Source organism: Ascaphus truei, chromosome 3 (genome assembly GCF_040206685.1).
Source record: "Ascaphus truei isolate aAscTru1 chromosome 3, aAscTru1.hap1, whole genome shotgun sequence".
Taxonomy (NCBI): domain Eukaryota; kingdom Metazoa; phylum Chordata; class Amphibia; order Anura; family Ascaphidae; genus Ascaphus; species Ascaphus truei.
In genome coordinates this window covers 325,434,448-325,458,628 of record NC_134485.1, presented here as the reverse complement: position 1 = coordinate 325,458,628, position 24,181 = coordinate 325,434,448, and the positions used below count along the sequence as shown (strand labels likewise).

Here is a 24,181-nt window from a genome sequence, read left to right as displayed (position 1 = left end):
GTGAAAGGGGGTGAGGGGAGATGAACGGGGGTGAGGGGTGGGTGAGGGGAGGTGAAAGGGGGTGAGGGGAGGTGAACGGGGGTGAGGGGTGGGTGAGGGGAGGTGAAAGGGGGTGAGGGGAGGTGAACGGGGGTGAGGGGTGGTGAAGGCCGCTCACTCACCCGTCCGGCAGGTCCCACGTGGATCTGAGGCGGGAGGCAGCGTGTTGTGGCCGCTCCCCCGCTGTGTCCCGAGCGCTCGCTCGCTCCCCCGCTGACTGTAGCGGCGCCGGGGGGGGGGGGGGTATCGGGGAGACACTGACACTGGAGGGGAAGGGGGGGTGAAGGGGGGGTGGAGGGGAGGTGAAGGGGAGGTGAAGGGGGGGTGGAAGGGAGGTGAAGGCCGCTCACTCACCCATCCGGCAGGTCCCACGTGGATCTGAGGCGGGAGGCAGCGTGTTGTGGCCGCTCCCCCGCTGTGTCCCGGGCGCCGCCATCTTGGGTACTCGGTGCCGCGAGGCAGGCTGCCTGGCCACTGGCTGTTCCCCCGCCGGGGAAGGGGTGAGTTGTAGCGCCGGGGAGGGGGGTCATGTATATGTGTGGGGGGGGAGAGGTGGGAGATATAGAGGGGGGGTCTCGCACGGCCGCTGACACTGGGTGGGGGGGGCGCTGAAGGGGTAATAATAGTGTGTGTGTGTCCTGCTGACTATAGCGGCGCCGGGGGAGGGGGGGGCGGGGTGAAAGCGCAGGAGACACGGGGAGAGGAGGAGGTGCGCGCGGGTGCTGCTAACACTGTGAGCCCCGCTAATGTAGGTAACACCCCCCCTACGTGTGTGTGTGTGTGTCCCTGTGTGTACTTTGGCCCGTCACTCCGCCTCAGGCCAATGAGAGGTGTGCGGGGGCGGGCGGGCCAAGGGACCAATGAGATTGCCGCTAGGGACGCAGACATACAGTGCTTTCAGAAATATATAGTAGATTGATAATGAAAGGCTCCTTACCAGGCAGACCATGTCAACAGCGTGTGATAGACGCGTGGTGGTGACATCATCGCCTACTCGACGGAGATGACTGCAGTCACACAGGTGTGTGTATTTTTGGTTTTAGTTAATTGTTTATTGCTGTTAGATGGTGTTGGGTATATATAGGTGGTGGAGGTCATTGCGTGGTGAGCACTCCCTTGATAAAGGTCCTGTTCCTAGGACCGAAACGTCGGTGATTGTGCCTGCTGTTTAAATACATTTTTTCATTACTACCAAGTGTGCTGTCTCTTCCTTGCTGTGTGTTCCTCGGATTCCCTGGATTCCATGGTCTGCCTGGTAAGGAGCCTTTCATTATACCTGTTCTTATGGGACTAGCACCTGTCTACATCTTTATTTGTGTGCCATCTGCTCTTTTATACTATATATATTGATACATATACATCATTCTACTATGTATGTTTAATTTATTGTATTTATATTGTTTCACATTATTAAAAACTAACAAAAAAATAAATTAAAAAAAGAAGGGACGAAGCAGATGGCACAGCACCACACTGGCCATGAAGGACGTGGTTTGCAGATCTGGTGACCCTATCGGTGGACGTGCCATGGAGACTTCCTCAAGTTTCGGCACTACTGAGAGATGGTGCTATTTTACATACCAATCCTGCATTTTTCTAGCTTGCTGTCTGTAGGTTAAAAAGGGAAGGTCTGAGGTCCCCTGGACTGTCGGACCATGTAATTAGATTCTAATTCACTACAGAAAGAAGTAACTTCTAGGATTTACTGTCGCGTTTGGAAAACCTTTATCGCATGGTGCAATCACCAGGATGTTGAACTGATTAAAGCTACAGCCCATCAGAGATCTTGGACTTGCTACTAGGAGGTTCTGATAAGGGTTTAAATCCAGCCTCTCTAAAGGTACAAGTGGCAGCGTTGGGGGCATTTTTTTAATCAACAGATAGCTCTTGACCCTATGAGTGTCAAGTTTATCAAGGCCACCTTTTATAGCAGGCCTAGGTTCGTAACTCCTCTACCATCTTGGGATCTAAATGTAGTCTTGGAGCAGGTAGCGTAGCCTGCATTTGAGCCTTTGCAGGGCATCTCCATGAGATTATTTACATATTTAGAGTGGCTACCAGGAAGCCCTCGCATACTTCATCTAAGCACTATCACGTGGATCTTCAGGCATCGGCAAATGCAAGATTTGGCAAAAAAGTGTCTTTCCGTCTCCTGGACATGTTTAGCCCGCCCATCATGAAATTACTGCTGATTTGTTTCCCTAAATAGCTTTGCTAGGGAGATAATGGACATGCCCTGCAACCACGACTCCTTTATACCCGAGTTAGAAATTCCTACCATAGCTTGTCGGAGGCGTTCTCCCAGTGGTGTTTGACTCCCATAGAGGACTCAAAGAAACGGAATTATCGGCAGGTTAATTTCCCATTTGTGCTCTACCCAGCAGTATTAGAACCACACAGTACACGGTGATGGAAAACCCGGGAATCCAAAGTCTGGGCTGGCCCTTTCCCTGCCAGTGGGGCCTGAAAGTGTGCAGATTTCTTTAATGGTGAAGCACTTAAGTCCGTACATAATGCACACTGTACAATGTAACCTAAAGATACTCATAGTTAACTGTACATTTGAACCTACACATCTCTAACCAGATCAATACTTGTTTGTGGTCAGTGTGATTAAGTATCTGATGGTAACCCCACAGTTTCCCAATTACTCACCCTGTCCCGGGCTGGACTGCGTACCACCTTGCTGCTGGCTGTTCACCGGTGGCTGTGCTGAGGGTGCTGTGGGTTGACCCAGTCCCTCTGCACTGCTGGCTGAGCTTATGGGGGCTGGAGTCACTGCCGGCTGTGGCACTGGGATGGAATGGGCGGTGGGGGGTACGGGCTGGCTGCCGGGTGGGAGTGGGGTCTGGTGCTGCTGCTGGTGTTGGCTTTGAATATGCTGGAAGTGCTGCTGACGAGCTCTCATCTCGGCGTATTTCAGCTGCTCCATGTGGAAGGTCTGCCTGTCTGCAAGGAGCTGCTGTCTCTGGTACTCCAGCTGGAGAGAGGGAGCACAAATCAGCCTTCAATCATATTTCCCCCGCACTCTCTCACACCATTTCATTCTCTCTCTCCTCTCTGGCTGGCTTCCTCCACTTCTTTCCACCCTCTCCCTACTCCTTCGTCTCCCCTTCCCACTCACCGCCTCCCTCTCTCTGTCCATGATGGTCTCCAATTCCTCAAAGTGCCTTAGTTTGATTTCCAGCTTCTTCATCTGAGTCTCCACCAGCAGAGCCACCAGGGACTTTATCTTCCGCTCCTCCACGGCTGCCAGGTGCTGAGTGAGAGACATGAAAATACTGTGAGTGGCGATGTAATCGAGAGGAGAGGAGCAGGATGAGAACAACGGTCATGTTGGCAAAGGAACGTTCCTGTCAGACAAAGCGATACTCATTTCTAACCAACTGCAGCTGATTTTCAATCTAAAATACCACATCCTCTGCAATAATTACAGCTGCTGTCACTGTTCACTCATAAGACCACAAGCACAAATAGGGAAACCACTACCACAGGGAAGTCCTCTCCTGCTGGTTATTACTTTTGTCATAGGTCAATATAAATAGGCTCTGCACACTGTCTCCACAGGGCGCCACATTAACCCCTGCTGCTAGAGGGGCCTGCAACAAACTGCAGTGTCCTGCAGACCTCTCCTGTAACACGCAGCAATGCACGAAGGAAGAGGAGTCTGAGACGTGCTTTCCCGTTTCACCTGAGGTGCAAGGACTGAGACCAATACCGGACTTATGCATGAGTGCACTACGCTACCGTTTAGGGCCTCACTATATGCAGGGCCTCACAATATGCAGGGCCTCCAAAATAGAAAATAAATAATACATTTCAAGTGTTATCAACATCGGATGATAAATAAAGAAGATATGGGAAAAAAGAAGATTCTCAATAAATATGGACATTTTTGTTCAAGGTCAAAGTCCGGCCTTTGCCAAAGGACGTTTAAACTGCCAGGACCTTTATCGGGTCATCGTCAAAGATAAGATTCAGATGGCATTCCCTAATGTAGAAACAATATTGCTGCTATTTTGTAGTCTAATTGTAACAAACGGCTCAGGAAAAAAGGTAATTTTTGAGATCGAAATCCATCAAGAATGAACTGCAGACAACAATGCTGCAAGAAAAGCTATCTGCCCTAAGCACCATGTGCATTGAAAGTGACAAACTTTGTCGCTTATCCTTTGAAGACATCATCAATGACTTTGCTCTCCAAAAATCCCCAAAGAAAATGTTTTCATATTAAAATGAATGTGATGTGCAAACACTGTTCATTTTAGCGTTACACCGTCATCTTTCTATATTACATTGCTAGTATAATGCTTTTATTCGTTTCAGTTTCATGCTTATTTTTTCATTGGTCCCTTCAGTCAGAATAATCTATTTCTAATTTCTGGGGCCTCTTAAACGTGACATAGGCCTCAGAAGGTCAAAGTACGGCCCTGACGGAGAACACACCCAGTGAAATGTGAACATAGCTATCAACTGAGTGACAACACTATAAACTACAAGACCGCAGCCCTGGTTAACCGTTCGAGCTCCCGTTAGTTTGTGCATATGACCCTTGATGATGATCGCTACAGCACGAGAGGCTTATTGTGTGTTATTATATGTGATTCTGCTTTAAAAATGCATCCCACATAAGACATAGCAAAGCACAATGATAAAGGCTGAAACTACAGGACGGATGCATGTTGCTAAATAATTTAGACAACTATAGGTCTATACAGATCAATTTTAATGGTTATCCTGAGACCGTTTGCAAACATCATTGCTTGTTTGTGGAAAGGGGGATGTTTTCTATTCTTATTTCCACTCTCTTTTCTAAATAGCCCTAAAACTGCGTCATCATTGTAGTGGAAATAAAAAAAAATGCCAACCAATCGCCTGTCGAGAGTCACCGTAATAACTAAACACATATCCCAATGTTCAGCCTTTACAGTGATTTCAAAAGACTTCTTTTTAATAAAATAAAAATCAGAAAAGTATAAGTGTGACACACATTGTTTTAACCTAGGCAAACCTATCACAGCAATTAGCTCACTCAGGTCCTGGGACTGCAATGTTGAAGAGGGTTTGGTGCTACATACAAGAGGACAGAAGTGTCTTACTCACCTTGGCCTTTACAGCAGCTGCAGCCAGGGCAGCAGCCGCAGCTGTAGACAGGTTGCCCTCTCCAATGTCTCTCTCTACCTTGTTCTTCGCATCCATCTCTTCCTTATCAGTTTCCTCAGCTCCTTCTTTAGTCTCCGGGCCCTTCTCCCCATCAGCTGCAAGATGAGATACGCAGTGTCACAACCAATGCCAAACATACGCACAGCTCATACTTGCTGTAATAAGAGACCAATACGAAAGTGCAGGTGAGATGCATTTGACGCTGGAGGAGGTAAGACTCTGGAGTAATGAGAGAAGGGAGAGAGGCCTGGAGCATTCTCCAAGAGGAGGCGGCAGGGGGCAACAGAATGAAGGAATTAAACAATGAATCCTTTAAACAAGCAATGTTGTATGATTATTAGTGGGAGCTTGGCATCTATTACCTTCCGTTTATTTATGTAGATGGAAATGTTCATGTGCCCCTGTAGTATACACAGGGGTAGTCAAAGTGCACTGTGCGGATAGCAGAGCGGGTCACATTGCAAAGGAATGGGATCCATACTAGTTTTAATTAGAAATGTTACCCTGTTAAAAGAGTCAGACAGGGCAAATATTTTGTACCCACGCATTTTATAGCCCCTGCTATTTATAGCCATTGACCCCTAATGCCAGCACCTAATGTTCTTTAACCATTGCACACATTCATGAACACATGCTAATACACATACTGTACAGTACACACGTTAACACACATGTAGATAATCTGGTGCACACAAACTAACACATTAATACACATATAGACACACTGGTTCACACACAGTAATACACACAGACACTGATACACACACACACACACACACACACACACACACACACACACACACACACACACACACACACACACACACACATAATATATAATATATTATATATCTAATATATATATATATATCTATATATATATATATATATACACAAAAATGCACACAGATTTTCACACTCGCACATTTACATACATACATACATACATACATACCCACCCTTCTTACATACTATTATATAAACTGATGACATTATAAGTCTGGACTTTTTTTGCTTTTAACGATGCTTATGCCCCTGCCTGTCTAAATCTTCTATTTGTGTGAGTAGAGGTGGAAGGACTGACTTCACAAGAAACCTAGGCACACAGAAAAAGTAGAGAATAAGCAATTGTACTTAAGGTATGATAGGGGCTGCAGCATGTATTTGGGTGTGCTGAACCTTGTTTTTGCTGATACTTCCATGCCTAGCGGTAAACCAGGGTTGGATGGTTGTCCCCACCCTGCTTTGCATTATTATAGTCCCCTTTTTATTAGCTCAAAAGAAACCTACCCATATCGATATCACTCTTGTCTGATTCTTTGTCTGTGTCCCCATCTTTGCTTTTCTCTTCCTCCTTCTTTGCGGCTTCGCTCCCTCGCTCCTTCGCCTCATCCTCGGGGATGCCCTCGCTGGGGGAATCCTGAAACACAAAGTAGTAGAGTGTGTGTCTTTGGAACACAACCCTTCGGAATACGAATCAACGCAGTGCAAGTGTGAATCCTTAGGCCCTTGGCTGCCAGAGGAGCCTGCACACACCGCGCAGCACCAGTGCATTGCAGACACTGCTGCAAAGGGGTCTTAAGCAGCATTACAGGTTTATAAAATGGCGATCTGCACTCCTTCTCTTCAGGCTCAGGGTATTGAAACCCAAAGCCCCGCTTACTTTTCTCACCAGTGAAGAGTAGATCGCCGCCCCCCCCCCTCATCCCCTCACTTATGGTGGGCGCCAAAGTTTGAATAGCCTTGTTGTAGGGGCGAGAGCCGACCGAAACTCCATCATAGGAGGCACTTCAGCCCTTAAGGAGGCGACGGCCCAATGCTGAGGCCTCTGCCTCTTCTAACTCTCTGTGACATTAAATACGTGTTATATAGAAAATAAGTATTTAACGCTATCATTTGTCACAGTGAAGTGTCTGAAGAGATACACTGCAGTTAAATTGGAGGGGAACAAGAAAAGAGCAATTGGGTTCAGCACGTCATCTTCAGCTCTGCAGCTGTTAGCATTTATCTTCTTTAATGCTCTGACAATCTATATACAAATTTTAATATTAGAAATTCTTCCCTATATTGACCGCGGCCAAGTGCGCAATTGCGGCCTCCTGGAAGAAACTAGCCCCCCCCATCCAGACGAACAGTGGAGAATAGAATAAACGAGGTGATGATCATGGAAAAGATGACAGCCTTCCTAAAGCACTCCACTGATGAATTCTATAGAACTTGGGATCTGGGGCTGGAAAGTTAAGTTGAGACAAAGATTAGATAATTTGATCAGAATGCTCAGATTTATGAACTCTAGGATGAGGCCTCGAGGCTAAGGGCTAGTAGAAAAAACAAGAACAAATCGAACTGTCACAAAAGGGGCCCACGATCTGTACCGATATTAGAGGCGGATGTGGTGGACAGGGGTTTCATTCAATCATTCACTCACTCCCTCCCTACTCACCCGTTACTCTCAATTTTGATTATTTTCTGATACCAATACAACACAAAACATGACGCAGTGTCAGTCAGACTCTGACCAACTAAGTTCTTATCTATAAATCATTATGTCCGGGTATAACTTGGTCAATAGTAATTTTCTTACGTTAAATGCTGTATAATAATAATAATAATAATAGCATGTTCTTGTATAGCGCTGCTAGTTTTACGCAGCACTTTGTAGAGACATTTTGCAGGCACAGGTCCCCTGTGGAGCTTACAATCTATGTTTTTGGTACCTGAGGCACAGGGAGATAAAGTGACTTGCCCAAGGTCACAAGAAGCCGACACCAGGAATTAAACCAGGTTCCCCTGCTTAAAACTCTCAGTGCCAGTCAGTGTCTTTACTCACTGAGCTGCTCCTTCTCCTGTTTGTATGTTTTCTTTTGTTTTTTTTTCCCTACACTGGTATATCATTATTTATTATTTAAATGAACCTATAGTTGTATTTTGGTCATTTGTATTTTGCTTAAAATCTAATAAAATATTTGAAACAAAAAACTGTTCCCTATCTGATTTCCCTACCTTTCCCCTTCCACTCTCAGACCATCACCTCCTATCTTTCACCACCACACATTCCCCTCACCCCCTCCTACCTGTCCTACAAGCTACTCTCGAGACTTCTCCTGCATTGACCTCTCTGCTCTGGCATATACCCTGAACACGAACCTCTATTCTCTCTCCTTCCTCTGGAACTAATAAGCTTGTCAACTCTTATAACTCTGTCCTATCCTCCTCGTTTGATCTATATGCCCCTTCTTGGCTCCGGCACACCCGTCCTTCTAACCTACGGTCTTGGCTGAATTCACAAACACACTCCCTTCGCACTCGCTCCTCTCACTTATGGAGGAAATCTTACACTCTGGCTGATTTTCTGCACTATAAATTTCTCATCTTCTGTTTGAACTCTGCTCTCCCACTTTTCCCTACTAATCCTACTTGTTCTCTCTACTGCTTTGATACTGTCTATCTGTCTCTTCTCCTGCATATTCTAAACACTCTTGGTATCCGCAACAAAGCTCTATCCTGGTTTCATCTTACCTCTCTCATCGCACATTTTCTGTCTCTGTTGCCAACATGTCTTTGTCTCCTGTTGATCTGTCTGTTGGTGTATCTCAAGCTCTGTTCTGGGACCTCTCCTTTTCTCTCGCTACACACTATCACTTGGTGACCTCATCAACTCTTTTGGCCTCAGGTATCATCTCTATGCAGATGATACGTGATAAATATTATTTTATATCTGTATATTTTCTATATTGAGTAGGATAGCAATCAGTGTATGTATGTATATATATATTCAGCATTCAATAGGTTAAAATCTTTCAAGTTGTTTTTCTTAGAAGGGCAGCTTGAAAGTTCAGAGGGCAACTTAAAACCAGACATTTTAGAGATAAGATAAGTTCCATTTTAGACAGATGTTTGCTGAGGGCAATTACAGTTTGGTACTCAAAAACAAGAATGTTTCGTCAGCAAAAGGGTGCTAGTTAAGATAAGCAATTTATATCTCTTTTTCCTGAGCGTATAAGAAGGGAGCAATGTATAACATAAAATTACTACCTTCTACCATCTTAAGATGCATGTTACATAGAATAGAAGCATCTAATAATCTAACTTCAAATACTTTAAGCTGAGTTGAAGTATATAGTATGCTGTATCTTTGCTGAAGCTGATCTGAGGAAATAGAGGCTACTGATTTTGAACTGGAAAACCTGATTCCTGATTATTACATCGAGAAGAGACTTTTCTAACAATACAGACATAGCTATCCACCCCATATCCTGCAATCCAGTCCCAAGTCTCCGATTGCCTCCTGGCTAGATCCTGAAGGATGGTGCTCTGCAACCTTAAACTTAATATGTCTAAGACTGATCTCCTCATACTTCCCCCTACATCTGGCCTCATACCCCCCCTTTCCATCACAGTAAACGGTACTACCATCTATCCTGTCACCAAAGCACGTTGCCTAGGAGTGACATTTGACTCATCCCTTTCCTTTTCCATTTACAATATGGCCAAAATGTGTTGCTTCTTCCTCTGTAATATTGCCAACATCCACCCATCAATCTACTGCTAAAACTCTAATTCATGCCCTTATTCTTTCCCGTCTGGATTATTGTAACATACCGCTAACAAGTCTACCTGCCTCCCAGCTTTCTCCCCTGCAATCAATCCAAAGTGCGGCTGCTAGAATAATTTCACTTTCTCTCAAAACAATATCCGTTCATCTCCTCCTTAAATTTCTCTCCTGGCTTCCCATCAAATTCAACAAAGTTCTCCTCCTTACCTTTAAGGTACTCATCTGCTCCTTCCTACACATCAGCTTTGATCTGTCGGTTTGCACCTGCTCGTCTTCTGCATTCTGCCCATCACTGTCTCTTTTCCACCCCTTTCACCTCTACGGCTCTCTCGCCTTAAACCCTTTTCCCTCACTGCCCCTTATCTGGAAATCCCTCGCACTCAGTATACGCCAAGCTCCTTCTCTCCCCATCTTCAAGTCAAACCTGAAAACGCACCTCTTAAATGAAGCATCCCACGCCTGGACTCATGGCTACTGTCCCAGTCACTCCTGCCAATCACTGCCATCTACTGTACTTATCCCCTCACCTGCTGTCTCTACAAGTTTCCCAACTTAGATTGTAAACTCTCCGGGGCAAGGATTTCCTTTCCTATTGTCTGACTGTGCACTTACAGAATTGCATTATAATTCCCTGTATTGTCTTTGTAAAGTGTGGACTGTGGGCGCTATATAAATAACAATATACATACATATAGAGATACATATTGGATGTAGCATTGGGGCACCTTATCTCTTGTTATATACATGAGGTCACAATCCCAGTAGCCCTCCTTTTGACACAAATACACTGTAAATGGTGTGCTGGGTTTGGGTTTTCAGCTTGTGGGGGTTGTGTGTGTTTGGAAATATAAATTGGTAAACAATAGTTTGGAGTTTTGTGCCCCTCCTCCCTGGGTTTACGCTCGCCCAGCACACTTATATCTAGCAGGTGTTGTGATGCACCGGTGAAAGACCAGACTATTAACACTTCTTCTTCCATCAGAGAGGTAAAGAAAGCGTTTACAGCCAGTGTTAGGACTTGTGAAAAAGAGGGGATACCTTGGCATGGTCACAAGCTTAAAATGCTGTGTCCAAATAATTTAACTTAATGACGCTCACTTATGAGAAGAAAAACAGAGAAGTATTTAACAATATAACTTGTCAGATTGGATGTGGCACTGAGGCTACTTGTCTTTTGTATGATCCATAACAAAAAGCAAAAAGGGTTTACTAAAATTAAAACAATTCAAATAATTCAGTAAAACGACAGTTGTTTACAAATGCGGATGTGTTGTAGGTACCTATTTTTGTCACCATAAATAAAAACCAATTCTTTTTACCAAATCTATAAGAGCATAATTTCAGCATTGGAATCCACGAGGAATAAGAATGTCTGCGAATGAATTTCAGCCAGGGTTCCGATGTATGGAACACATGAGGAAGGTTTGTCATGGAGTTAGGTTCATACCTTTGGCTCTTTCTTGTCTTCTGTGGTCTGTGCTTCCGGTTGAGGCTCCTCAACAGGGACTTCTTCTGGAAGAAGGGGAATGTAGCATTAAGATGGATGCTGTAAATAGTAAGCAGTGTATATATATAGACACCACCTCCCATATGGCCTAACTTTCTCCCCTTCTCCGGTGACCTACCTTTGGGGAAATCATGCATTCTGCCAAGATTAAATATGAAGGAGCTTTATTACTGGGTCAAGGCTGGAATATTGAGGGTTAGGGATTTATTTGATGATAATAATGAGATTATATTGTTTCACTCCTTTAAACAAAAAGACCATGTTTCCGCTAGGGCTCTCATCCAAACTTAGAGATTTTGTGATAAAGTCACCCCCTATACATGTAAATAGAAAGCTTACATATTTTGAATTCCTATGTTTAAAAAAACTCCTCCTGGAATGGTCTTATCTCTGCATTAAACCAGCTTCTATTCCCTAGATTCTGATTCCCATGAAATTCAATGGGATAAAAGATTGTACTCCTCACTGGATCATGACAATTGGGAAGACTGATGGCTTAAGATATCCAAAAGATCAATACGTTTTCTAGTCCCCAGAGGCCTTCATAAAATCTACAGAAATACAGGTTCGTTTCTACATATATGGTGGACGAGTCCGAGTCTAATAGGGGAAATAACTGAACATTCCCTACCATGGGATCGATGTGTGTTCCTTTTGTGATAATCTGTAGAAGGTATCAATAAATACACAGAAAAAGTCATTACTCACATTTCAACAGCTACAAGATGTCAAATAGTGAAGGCTTCTCCTCCAACCTTACACTCACTGATCAATACAATTCGTTTAATCATGTTGATGGGAAAGATCCTGAGTTTTCCTAACGGGACACTTTATACATTTACAAAGGTTCAAGAGCCTAAGGCTGCGTCCCCGCTGGCGCTGAGCGCGCTCCTGCTTGGAGAGCGCTACAAGCATGAGTGCCAAGTGTCCTGCATTTACGCACGCGCGCGGGGGCATTGCGGGTACTTGAGCGCGCTGGAAAGTATACATTTTTTGTTTATCTAAGCGCCGAGCGCGGGAGCATTTGTGCCCGCGCACGGGTCTTACATATATCTATATATGTAAGTAACCGTCGCGAGCGCCGCCCGCTAAGCGCGCTCAGTGCTAGCGGGGACCCAGCCTTAGAATCAATACAATATTTGATCTCAAGCTCATGGAACTTCCTCTTTTGTTTAATATTTTGTCAGGTTCTATGGTGCTTCCAGTGAAATGTCTCGTTTTGGACAAAATTTTAACCTATAGTCTAACTAAGGCCCTCAATAATCTAATCTAAACTACAGAATCCAAGCATATAATTGTGTTCTGTACCCCTTCCTATTACTCCCCTTATTCTCGCTCTTCGTTCTGTACCCACCCTTGACGCCATTTATATATATATATATTTATATTATAAAAAATTTTAAACTAAAATAGCATATATACAGTAAGTCAGAAAACAGATATGTGAGATTCATGCATTTAAAGAAATGAAGAGGATTTGGGAAACAAATTATTCTGGGTGGCTACCACTAGAAAAACAAATTCTATGGTTAGCTTGAGCTTAGCAACCCAGGTCTCGGATAAACAAAATATTAATCGGATCTATTTCCCAATGCAACAGTAAATCCTGGTGCAGTCCCACAGCTACACTGAAATATTGATCCACTGCATATATAACCTATTTAATGTGTGCTTGAAACCGCTTCCAGCTTCCCATTGCACAGCCAGTATAACCGTCCACTGATGAATACCAAAAGGTTGAAACAGCTGTCTGTGAGTAGGTTTAGTGGCTTTGCACTTCTATAAAAGAGAAGATGGGTGCACTCAGAATTACGGTGAAGAGCAAGCACGGGTGCTTTGAAACCCCCAGTGAATTGGGGTATAGCAGATCCTGGGGAGAGAGAAGATGGCACTCCACTGGTCTTGGCAAAACATGTTTTAGTAGTGGAACAGTACAGGGATCTTTGCACTTTTGTACTACTAAAACATTTTTTGCCAAGACCACTGCAGTGCCACCTTCTTTCTCCCCAGGATCTGCACTTCTGTAAACCAGGCTGTGCTGGAAAAGCGGTGTACTATGGCAGCAGAAGCTTATAGGCGGCCATGTTAAAATGGGCAAGAAGCAAAAGGTCCATTACCCAAAATCCATGGCGGCAGTGGAAGCATTGTATACTAAGATAATGGGGGAAGGACAGGGTTGCAGACCTGTCTGAGACATGTGAATGGGCTCACAAGTGGTATTTCTATTTGCTATTTACCGGTATATTATAATATTGTTTATTAAGACTAGAGTTGCAAAGCTCATTTTTACTGAAAATATGCAAAGGTGACACACATGCTACACCAACTTACACACAGTATCCAGAGACAAAGGACACAGCATACACAGAGCACAGCATTTGCACCTGTGCAGACACACAATGCCAGACACACACACACACGCACAACACTCAAAAAAACAAATACACACGGCTCAGACACACATAAACTTGGGACAGACACACAGTTCAGATACAAATAAACAATAACTTCTCAGGGTTCAGAATGATTAAGCAGGAGAGAAGAGCAGAAAAGGGAGGATTGTGATAAACAACACAGGGGCTGCGACTGTGTACTCATAAGGTCACACACTCACCTATCCTCTCATTGTCATCGCAGGTGGTCCCGGCAATGCCACTGCTCTCCAGTCCATAACTGGGGTCAGGTTTTCCAGTCACTTTGGCTGCATCCTCCACCTTCCGGACATGAGCTTCCACCAGTGCCGTGGGGACCTCCTCCTTCATCTTGGAGAACTCATCTAGAGACAAGGAGAGAGAAGACCAGCAAGTCTCACCGGAGGCGTGAAGATTAGATGTTGATACTTTTACAGCAATCTGTGTTTTTTTTTTTAAATTCTGTCTGCTGATGCAGATTGATATTCACCGACTTTCTCCTAAAGCCGTATAAAATCAAGATCTAACATCTCCCTACTCCTGCAATGGTGAGTCTCTCCCACAAAACACATAGAAAAACTCTGAAGCACATGATGAGCATTCAGCAGGCAAAATATCCTAAACAAACCCTTATGCAGCACCCCAAGTGCCAGTACTGCTGATTATGATCTCTTCTCAACATACCGAGAGCCGATTTAGCCGCAGCTGATGCCACTCGTGGGTCCACCACAGATGCCAGGAAGGCTACAGTGCTCATGACAGGGTTGCCTGACTGGCTGAAGGGTATGGGTTGATAGGCCAAGGGTCCCAGTGAGGACTCCGAGTTCTCCAGGTAGGGGTCCTCAATGGGCAGTCGCAGGAAGTGCAGGATGCACTCGTCTTGAGTGCGGCTCCCCACGTGCTCAGACACCTTGTTCCAGTCGTCCTTGTACATTTCCAGCGCCTGAGGTGGGTGTAAGGAAACATCCGCTGCCCATCAGATCTCACAACATGAGTAGCACAGCGTGCAAATTAACATGCTCACACTGCTCTCAGCCTCCGTTACACTCCTTTATCGCCCGCATTGCTCACCTCAAGCAGCAGCAATGTCTCCTGTTCATTCCATTCCCGTGTGGCACTTGCGGCCGCTTTACTCTGCGAGTCGCAAACATGGGGATAAAGAGAGCAAAGACAATGTATACAAGTCATGGGCGCACGTTCTGCTTGATGGTAACTTGAGAAGGCTACAGTGGGACAATGTGAAGTACGATAGGCCTGTATGAGGACATTACAGGGACCACTGAAGCAGAAGCAGCACAAGAAGATTAATTAGGAGCAGTGTTGGACAAAGGAATCCACAACCAGGTCACAAGGATCAAAATGTGTTGGTGAAAGCAAGAGAAGTTGAAGGGGACTATGTGTAAAAAGGATACATTTGTAATGGGATCGCACAGATTATTGGAAACATCAGAATAATGTATGGCTTGTGATCATAGATGATGAACACTTGATGTTGCATACAAAAGGAATCTGTGATGCAGCAAAATGAGCAGCTTATAAGGGGACATTATAATACAATAATAATAACTTCATTTCTCCCAAAGCGTTTCACAATTACAGTATAGTGTGGGGTAAGCAGCATTGTGCATAAGATTTGTACAGACACCGTCCATGGCCAGATGAGCTTACAATCTATGTTTTTGGTCCCTGTGGGTACAGGGAGATAAAGTGACCTGCTCAAGGCCACAAGAACTGACACCGGGAATTGAACCAGGTTCCCCGATTCAAACTCAGTGCCCTTGTTTACAGAGTCAGTGTCTGTACTCACTGAGCCCTGCCTTCTCCCTTATTATGGTAAGTGCGTAAACACTTTGGACACGTGTGTGTTGAGTCATGATAAGCAGGAAACCCTGAAGTGGCACCATGCAAAAAAGGGACAAGAGTGTAGCACACGGCATGGAGGTTGAGCAGATATTATAGGTCAGCCATGAAGTCTCTCTGTTGCCCTGAGAGGATATCCTTGAAATCTAACCTTAGATGGAGTGTTCTTCTTGCTGTACATGTCTGTGCGTAGGCCGAAGTTTTGCAGATCACTTGGTTTCTCTTTACCTTTATCAGGGAAATTCAGCATCTGTTGTGATGCTGGGACCTGTTGGAAGAAAACAAAGAAGTCATAACTAGCATGTTCAGTAGAGAGAAGCAAAGGAGAAGGGAGGCAGATGAAGGAGGTGACATGAAGAATGAGACAGAAGACGATGTGATAAGAAGCAGTGAGAAACCAAGAGGAGTGGGCGAGAAAAGAGACACAGGGCATGGAGACAGAAACAATGGAAAGGTGAGATAAAGGAGCGAGGAAGAGATTAAGGGAGAAGACGGAAGGTGGATGAGCAGGTAGATTGGAAAGATGACTTGGTTAAAAGAACAGAAAGATGAACAGGAGAGGGGAATGGCCGTGACACAGTGTGTGGCAGACGTGGAAAGAGAAAATAATCCCAAAGGAAAGAAATGAAGTGTCAAATAAAAATTAGATGTTTGTCCCGGGATCTCACAAATGTAATAGAAAGTCTCCAGTCTGGCTTACCTGGGGTGCTTTGGGCTGCAGTGGCACCAACCCCGATGGGGTATCAGCTAATACATGGAAATGTGATGTGGGAGGAGGCCCCATTGGGGTAGGACGGCTCTCAGCATCCACCTGGTAGTTAATGAGTCCCCACTGCTCCAGGAAGGCGTGTACCCTGCAGCGAGCATGAAGTAACAGCGCTGGGACACCCATACCATCCCCTTAACGCTAACATGCTTCTATGCTGCCGCGCTTCCTGCGGGTGTGCTGATTATTATTGACCCGCTCCTCTCCTTTGCTGCAGTCTACTTCCCAGGCAGAGGAAAGCAGCACCTGCTGGAAGCCGTTAACCGGAGGGTGCAGGGAGAAGCTCTGAAATGCGACTGCATTCCCCACTCCCTCCACACCAGAAAGGGCAGCCCACACTGATACATCTGCCAGCATGTCGCTCACATACCTCCCAGGGCCTCCACATGGCAAAGGAGGAAGGTAATGCCCACCTTTCTCACTTATGCATTACATGTCCCCACAAACTACTGTATTAAAACAGCTAATCAATTTTGCTGCACAGCCACAATCCCCACTCCCTCCCTCCCCCAATCTGTCATTGCCCTTTACTCCTTCCAACGTAATATTCCAATGTCACCCGCACCTCATGATGGCGCAAACATCCCCTGCCAAGTTGCGACGACAGGCCGTGGAGGTGAGGTATTCCTGAGGGTTCAGTCGGTAGGTGTCAATCATGAAGTTACGATAAGCCAGGTAACTAAACAGGAGAAAGCCACTTTGTATCTAGAGATTACGCCAAAGCTAAACAGTGTGAAATGCTTGCACTGCTTCTATACTAGGACCAGACAGCAGATACCCCTACATTGTGCCATTGCATAACCCGCCCAACCTTTGCCAGGACATTCCACAAATGAAGGGAGAAAATGCTGTGTGATCAGTTTCAGCGTGTAACTGCATATCCAATAAAGCAGTGATGCTCTGTTCTTGACAGAAGTCACAAGGTTTTTTTGGAAGAGAGAAATGTTTGAACAGTAAAATTGTCCGCATCGGGTGTCAATGTCAGCCCCTATTTTGACTTCGAACAAATATTGTTAGATATGGTCTATATCTCCTGTACAGGTCCTTTTACAAAAATGTTGAAGAAAACTGGTGTAGAGTGTTACACATTTAATACTATATGTCTCATTGCCCAACCCCACACACACATATACAACTCACATCTCTGGTGTTTTTGACTTGTTCTTGCCATTGAAGAATTCTGGTAGTGCCCGGCGCTCAATGGCATGTACGCTGGAGGGTGAAAGAAAGGGGTACGTGAGTAAAAGAGAACAGAGGAGCACAAATAGGGGGAAAAGAAAGACGAACAATGACACAGAGAAAGAAAATACAGGGAAACGGGTGACTGTTCTTTCGACAATCCTGGTCTGGTGATTATCAACAATGCACAGGAAGCAACAGACAAGCCATGGGGAATTGCTTCAAGTGACAGGGTTCTTGGGGTTGCAGAATTCTGATGTGGGATAACCCCCCTAGTTTCTCTTCTATGCAGATAATAATGTGCTGTCTCCAAACTGGCCACCGTGTGAAAACTTCTACCAGAGACATTTGGGACAAAATTAATGGTGCTCTCGTAACCCACCTCCCCCCACCCTGAATTGTATTGAGATAAGCAAGTGTCTATAAGGGAGAATGCAGAATACCTATATACAGTAATTTTCAATGAAGTATGAGGGAGCCTGCCTAGAAATAGGGAGAGTTGGCACATTTGCTTTGTGCTACTCGCAGAAGGATGAGGGCTATGGTGAGTTTAATGCCAAGTTTAAAGTTTGTAGCAAGAGTGGGCTGTGACCAATAGGAGAGTTCTTAATGCATTTAATTGTGTATACAGAGAATTCAAAACTTTACAGGTCTTTTGTTCCAGGACCAATGCGGCTGTAAGAGTTTTGAACCAAGAGCATCATATAAAGATACAAGGATGAGGTTAATTTACATTGCACGGCGGCTGCAGCCCTCTCCCCTAACTACATCCTTCTCTATCACAGATACACTACTCTCATCTGTCTGCCTTACCTGATCTACAGAAGTACAAGACCGTTTCCTCCAATAAGCGCATTTCCTTACCAAAGGTAATCCAACTGCTAAATCAATGTGTTGCTCGGGGTGGTAAGACCTGAAGATACCCGTAACCTCAAATCTAAATAAAGGCCAAATGTGAGGAGGAAAGATGTCGTAGCGAAGAGAAGGTGACAGCAAGGCGGGGTTAATTTATTACCTGTTATAGTCGAACCAGGCAGCATAGCTGGGGATGATGATGTGATGTGTTTGTTCGGTCACGTTGTCCTCATGAAGGTCGGAGGTCTTTACCTGCTCCCCTTTGTTCCCTGATGAGCTGTCATCTTCTTCCTGTGACAGAGCAAGTGAAGAAATCGGTTAGTGGTACTATGTGTCTGGCATCGCACGGGTCTGTACCTTGAACACCTTGCACAAGACGCAGCCAGCAACTTCACAACACCTGAGTGCCAAGAACCCATTCGCTCCCGCTGGTCCAACCCAGAATTCACGCTGTTAACTCACCTTGGCCACAGTCTCCATGATCTCATCCTCCTGTTCATCTGTGAAAGAGAAATTGACTCAGAGACACTCGAGCATAACTTCCACAGCACATGTAAAGATCCAACACAGCATCAATAGCAAGACCAACTTCAATAGGAAGACCGAAACAGATTGCAGAACAAAGCTTCAAACACACCTCCAAAAACCCAAATGGAAGGCGGCTCTAGTATAAAGGTATAGACAAATAGACACCCCGTGTTCCAATGACCGCGTGAAAAATAAAGTTATGTTAATCATGTTTTTCTCCCGTAAAAAGATTGGTGTTATTTATTATTCGTGGTATCTAAAATAGCATGTAAATGAGCTAATCGGATCCTAAATCTTATACATCTGGTATTCACAAAGCAGTGCTTTGTTAACGCAGGGAAATAATGTTTATAAAGTCACATCAAAACTTGTCGCACCAATTAGCTGGATATGTCAGGGCCATTTCAGAAAGCAAGATGGAGGCGTCTTATTGCAATGGAGAACGAGAGACAGAGAGCAGAGGAGAGAGATAAATAGTGAGCAAGGGAGAGACTACTGGGGGTGAGCAGAGAGACACAGCAGGATCTTTCAACCCAGGGTCTTTATGGCTAGACAAACCCGTCTGTGTCCTAGAAAAAAGGAAGTGATAGGGAAGTATCGCTTCAGTATACCAAATATATTGGTCATTATGAACAATTGAGGGCTGATTTGACCCTTTGAAAATCAGTGCAATGCTGCTCCTGGACTTAGTGGCTGCAGTAGGTGGAATTTCAAATGAACTAGTACAATCTACTGGTACAAATTGAATTCGCATTCTACCTCTTCCCTCTCTTCTCCCTCTCCCCTCCCCCTTTGTTCTCCCTCTCTTCTCTCTCCCCCCTCGTCTCCCTCTCCTCTACCCTCCTGTCTTCACCCCCTTTTTTCTTCCTCTCTTCTCTATCCCTCCCTTCGTCTCCCTCTCCTCTCTTCCCCCCCTCTCCCCTCCTCTTTTCTTTCCTCGTTTCTATTTTCTCTCCTGTCTCTACCCCCCACAAACACTTTTCTCTCCCCTCTCTATTCTACCTTCTTTCTCCTCCCTCTCTTCTACCTCTCCCCTCTCGTTTCCCTCTCCCTTCCCCTTTTCTTCTCTGTCCCCCTCATCTCCTACTCCTCTGTTCTCCCCCCTCTACCCTCTCTTCTCCCCCTCTACCACTCTCTCTTCTCCCTCTCCTCTTTCCGTCTCTCTTTTTTTCTCCCGTCTCTATCCCCCACACACATTTCTCTCCCCTCTCTCTTCTACCTCTCCCCTCTCTTCTCCCTCCTCCTCTCTTCTCTCTCCCCCCTCATCTCCTCTCTTTTCCCCTCTCAACCCTCCTCTCTTTCCCCTGTATTTATTTTCTATTCCCTCCCACACTTTTCTCTCCCCCATCTTTTCTACCTCTCCCCTCTCTCTTCATAGTCTCCCTCTCTCCTCTCCCCCTCTTCTCTTTCCCATCTCTTTTCTCTGCTGTCTTTCTCTTCTCTCCCGTCTTTTCCTCCCACACACCTACCCACTCACACAGACTTACACACATAAACACACACACACACACACACACACACACACACACACACACACACACACACACACACACACACACACACACACACACACACTTACCCACTCACACAGACTTACACACATAAACACACACCCACACACACACAAAGGCTTACACACTCTTACACACATAAACACACACACACACACACACACACTTACCCACTCACACAGACTTACACACATAAACACACACACACACACACACAGGCTTACACACTCTTACACACATACACTAACCTACCCACACACTTCCCTACCCAAACACACTTTTATCCACATCCCCCCACACACACACACACACACTTACAGCATGTGAAGTGAATGAGTTCCATTCAATATTAATGCTAACAATCTGCCTAATTATTTAATTGGAGCTTATAATATCTCAAATAAGCCTGGAACCACAGTTGCCCAAACTACAAACAACTAAAAGTTACTAAGGGTGCAGTAAAATCATCTTCCCAGCCATCTAAATGGGGTAAGAGGAGCAAGAGGTTTATCCAAATGCATTGTCTGATACAGACAGACAGACAGACACTTACCTTATCAGTGACAGCACACTGCAGCCAGGGAGAGGAGCTGCATCAGCAGCACAGCACCACCTAATGACCGGAGGAGTCATTGCGCTGCAGCCCCTGCTCCTCTCCCTGCTCCTGGCAAAACCGGGACATTACACAGATTGTCGGGACACTGGGACAGTTACTTAAAAAATGGGGTTGTCCCGGCTAAAACCGAGATTGTCCCGGCTAACCCGAGATGCCTGGTCACCCCAATTATATGGATTTAACAAAGACTTTACATTTTAGAAAGGCGGATTTTAATAAACTGAGAAATAATCTACAAGGAATAAATTGGGATGACATTTGTGCAGGAACATTTTTGGAAAATAAATGGACAGTCTTTAAAACATTGTTAGAAAATCATACCATATGTAGCAATAAATATAAAATAAATAACTCTAAACCGATGTGGCTAAATAAACAGGTAGGGGAGGAAATGGAAAAGAAGAGGCAGGCGTTTAGATTCTTTAAGTCAGAAGGGACGGAGGCATCGTATCAGAATTATAAGGAATGTAACAAAAATTGCAAAAGGGCAATCAAATTAGCAAAAATTGAAAATAAAAAAAAAGGATTGCAATAGAAAGTAACATCTAAAAAGTTCTTTAAGTACCTTAATAACAAATAGATTAGAAAAGAAAATATAGGCCCCTATCAGTGTGAGATGGACACGAAAATGATTGTCGATAAGGAAAAAGCAGAGGTATTAAACAATTTCTTTGCCTCTGTGTTTACCAGGGAGTAATCAACAGCAAACATAGTGCCACAAGAGGAAGCCACAACTTCTATACAGGTATATGAACAAACAATTGGTTTACTGAGGAAGAAGTGCATAGATGGCTTGATTAAAGTAAATAAAGCAGCTGTCCCCGAGGGCAAGCACACAAGAGTTCTTAAGGAGTTAAGCTCAGTAATAGCCAAACCATTACATTTAATATTCAAGGATTCTATTTCCACAGGCTCAGTACTACAAGATTGGCGTAAAGCAGACGTGGTGCCTATTTAAAAAGGGAGCTAGATCACAACCAGGGAATTACAGACCTGTAAGCCTGACTTCAATAGTGGGGAAACTACTTGAAGGTTTAGTACGGCATAATATTCAGGAATACCTAATAGATAACACAATTATTAGTAATAGTCAGCATGGATTTATGAAGGATAGATCATGTCAAACTAACCTTATTAGTTTATTTGAGGAGATAAGTACAAATTTAGACCATGAATTTTTATGTGGTCTACTTAGATTTTTGCAAAGGAGCCACGCAAGAGGATAGTGTACAAAATAAAGGAAATTGGACTCAGTAAAAATATTTGCACCTGGATTGAAAACTGGTTGAAGGACAGACAACAGAGAGTTGTCATAAATGGAACCATTTCAGGTTGGGCTAAGGTCGTGAGTGGAGTACCTCAGGGATCGGTACTGGGACCCCTTCTTTTTAACTTGTTTAGTAATGACCTTGAGGTTGGCAATGAGAGCAAAATCTCCATCTTTGGACACTAAATTGTATAAGGTAATAGAACCAGAGCAGGATGTAATTTCTCTCCAGAAGGACTTGGATAGACTGCAAATTTAGGCAGGTAAATGGCAGATTAGGTTTAATACAGATACATGTAAGGTTATGCTTTTGGGAAACAAAAATAAACCGGCAATTTACAAATTAAATGGGGCAAAATTAGATCAATCATTGATGGAGAAGGATTTAGGAGTGCTTGTAGACAGAAGGCTTACCAATAGTGCCCAAAGTCATGCAGTAGCTGCAAAGGCAAACAAGATCTTATCTCGCATTAAACGGGCAATGGATGGAAGGGAAGTAAACATAATTATGCCCCTTTATAAAGCATTAGTAAGACCACACCTTGAATATGGAGTACAATTTGGGGCACCACTCCTCATTATGGAACTAGAGAAAGTGCAGAGAAGAGCCACCAAATTAATAAAGGGGATGGATAATCTGATTTATGAGGAAAGGCTAGCGAAATTAGATTTATTTACATTAGAAAAGAGGCGTCCAAGATTGGACATATAAACACAGGTTGAGAGCAGGAAATGCAGACAGACATGTGTAACCACATTTACACATGCACACACCACACTGTGTCCTCACCTAGGTCTGTCACGGTGCCTCCTTTCACTGGAGCAGATTCAGAATCTTTCTTGGTATTTACTGGGCAAAGAGAGAAGATTGAATGTCAGAAGCTGCACACTGATATTGGGGAGAACTGGCTGCAAGCAGAGTGCTTTTACCGGCTTTAGGGAGTGTAACCTCTTCCACGTTCGGTACAGGAGAGGGTTCGTCCATGTCCTTGGTCAGATCCTCCTGTTCCTCCTCTCGGTGACCCCTCTTTGATTTGGTATAGGGAGTAGAGGGGCTGGAAGATAAGGGTCTCGGTAAGTAGACAGCATGGGGGGGAATCACAGCCACCAACACCCATACCGCTACATAAACAATAAATGAGAGTGATAGCTGTGTTTTCTCTACAAAGAGCCTTGTGATAGATAGTGATGTATACTACAGTGGGAGGGAGACTCTTATAGTGAGAGACGTACTTGTAAACCGCATGACTGGAGCAGCGTGGGAAAAACATAATATAGTTATAGAGATACAGAGTTACATCGTAAAACTGTAGAAGTGTAAATCAGCAATTAATCTTATAGTGATTGATGAGTAATCTGAGATATTACTGTGCATCTCATAGTGATACAGCAGAAGTCCAAGAGACACCTGAGTTACCAATAATAAGAGGTGATGTGTAATAGAGAGTTCTGTATGGTACAGGAAGAGACACACAGGCGGATATCCAGCTTCTCTATCTAAGTATAGGAGGGTGTACCCTTTCTTAACATTCTTCTTCTTTGCCTCTGCACTGGGGGGAGGCGATGGGGAGCGTTTCCTTTTCTTGGAGTTAGCCCCCTTCTTGTCCCTCCGGTCTGATTCAGGGCTGCTTACCTTTAGACAGAAGTGGACAAAACAAGTGACGGAAAGTTACAGCAACCCTCCCCCACAAACAAAAACACTGCCTGACTGCTCCATCTCATCCCCTAAACCAAACACCTCATCATCCTATTAACTCAGAAGGTGCCCTATGGGTTAATAAACCTCTCATCTATGGTCTTCCCTGAATTATCTTGCCCATGGTTCATTCGCATAGTGTATTGTATTATGTCTTTATTTATATAGCGCCATTAATGTACATAGCGCTTCACAGTAGTAATACATGTGGTAATCAAATAAATAACA

The 24,181-nt window shown here is 44.4% G+C and overlaps 1 protein-coding gene across 15 annotated transcripts in view; it reads right to left on the bottom strand.

Annotated features, from left to right (window-relative positions):
- Nucleotides 1–24,181, bottom strand: part of SMARCC2 (SWI/SNF related BAF chromatin remodeling complex subunit C2) — a 53,452-nt gene that overhangs the window by 8,954 nt on the left and 20,317 nt on the right. For 7 of the 15 annotated variants that reach the window (XM_075591317.1, XM_075591323.1, XM_075591325.1 and 4 more), the window contains exons 10-27: nt 23,775–23,890; nt 23,188–23,312; nt 23,048–23,107; nt 18,798–18,835; nt 18,496–18,626; nt 17,442–17,513; nt 16,867–16,980; nt 16,236–16,389; nt 15,687–15,803; nt 14,747–14,809; nt 14,360–14,618; nt 13,879–14,040; nt 11,896–11,928; nt 11,205–11,269; nt 6,493–6,622; nt 5,143–5,297; nt 3,164–3,298; nt 2,695–3,019 (exon numbers count right to left, since the gene is read on the bottom strand). In XM_075591317.1, coding sequence (XP_075447432.1) covers nt 2,695–3,019; nt 3,164–3,298; nt 5,143–5,297; nt 6,493–6,622; nt 11,205–11,269; nt 11,896–11,928; nt 13,879–14,040; nt 14,360–14,618; nt 14,747–14,809; nt 15,687–15,803; nt 16,236–16,389; nt 16,867–16,980; nt 17,442–17,513; nt 18,496–18,626; nt 18,798–18,835; nt 23,048–23,107; nt 23,188–23,312; nt 23,775–23,890 — 2,254 coding nt within the window. The remainder of the gene's footprint in view (nt 1–2,694; nt 3,020–3,163; nt 3,299–5,142; nt 5,298–6,492; nt 6,623–11,204; nt 11,270–11,895; nt 11,929–13,878; nt 14,041–14,359; nt 14,619–14,746; nt 14,810–15,686; nt 15,804–16,235; nt 16,390–16,866; nt 16,981–17,441; nt 17,514–18,495; nt 18,627–18,797; nt 18,836–23,047; nt 23,108–23,187; nt 23,313–23,774; nt 23,891–24,181) is intronic. The other 8 variants (XM_075591319.1, XM_075591324.1, XM_075591327.1 and 5 more) reach the window with 4 other exon arrangements.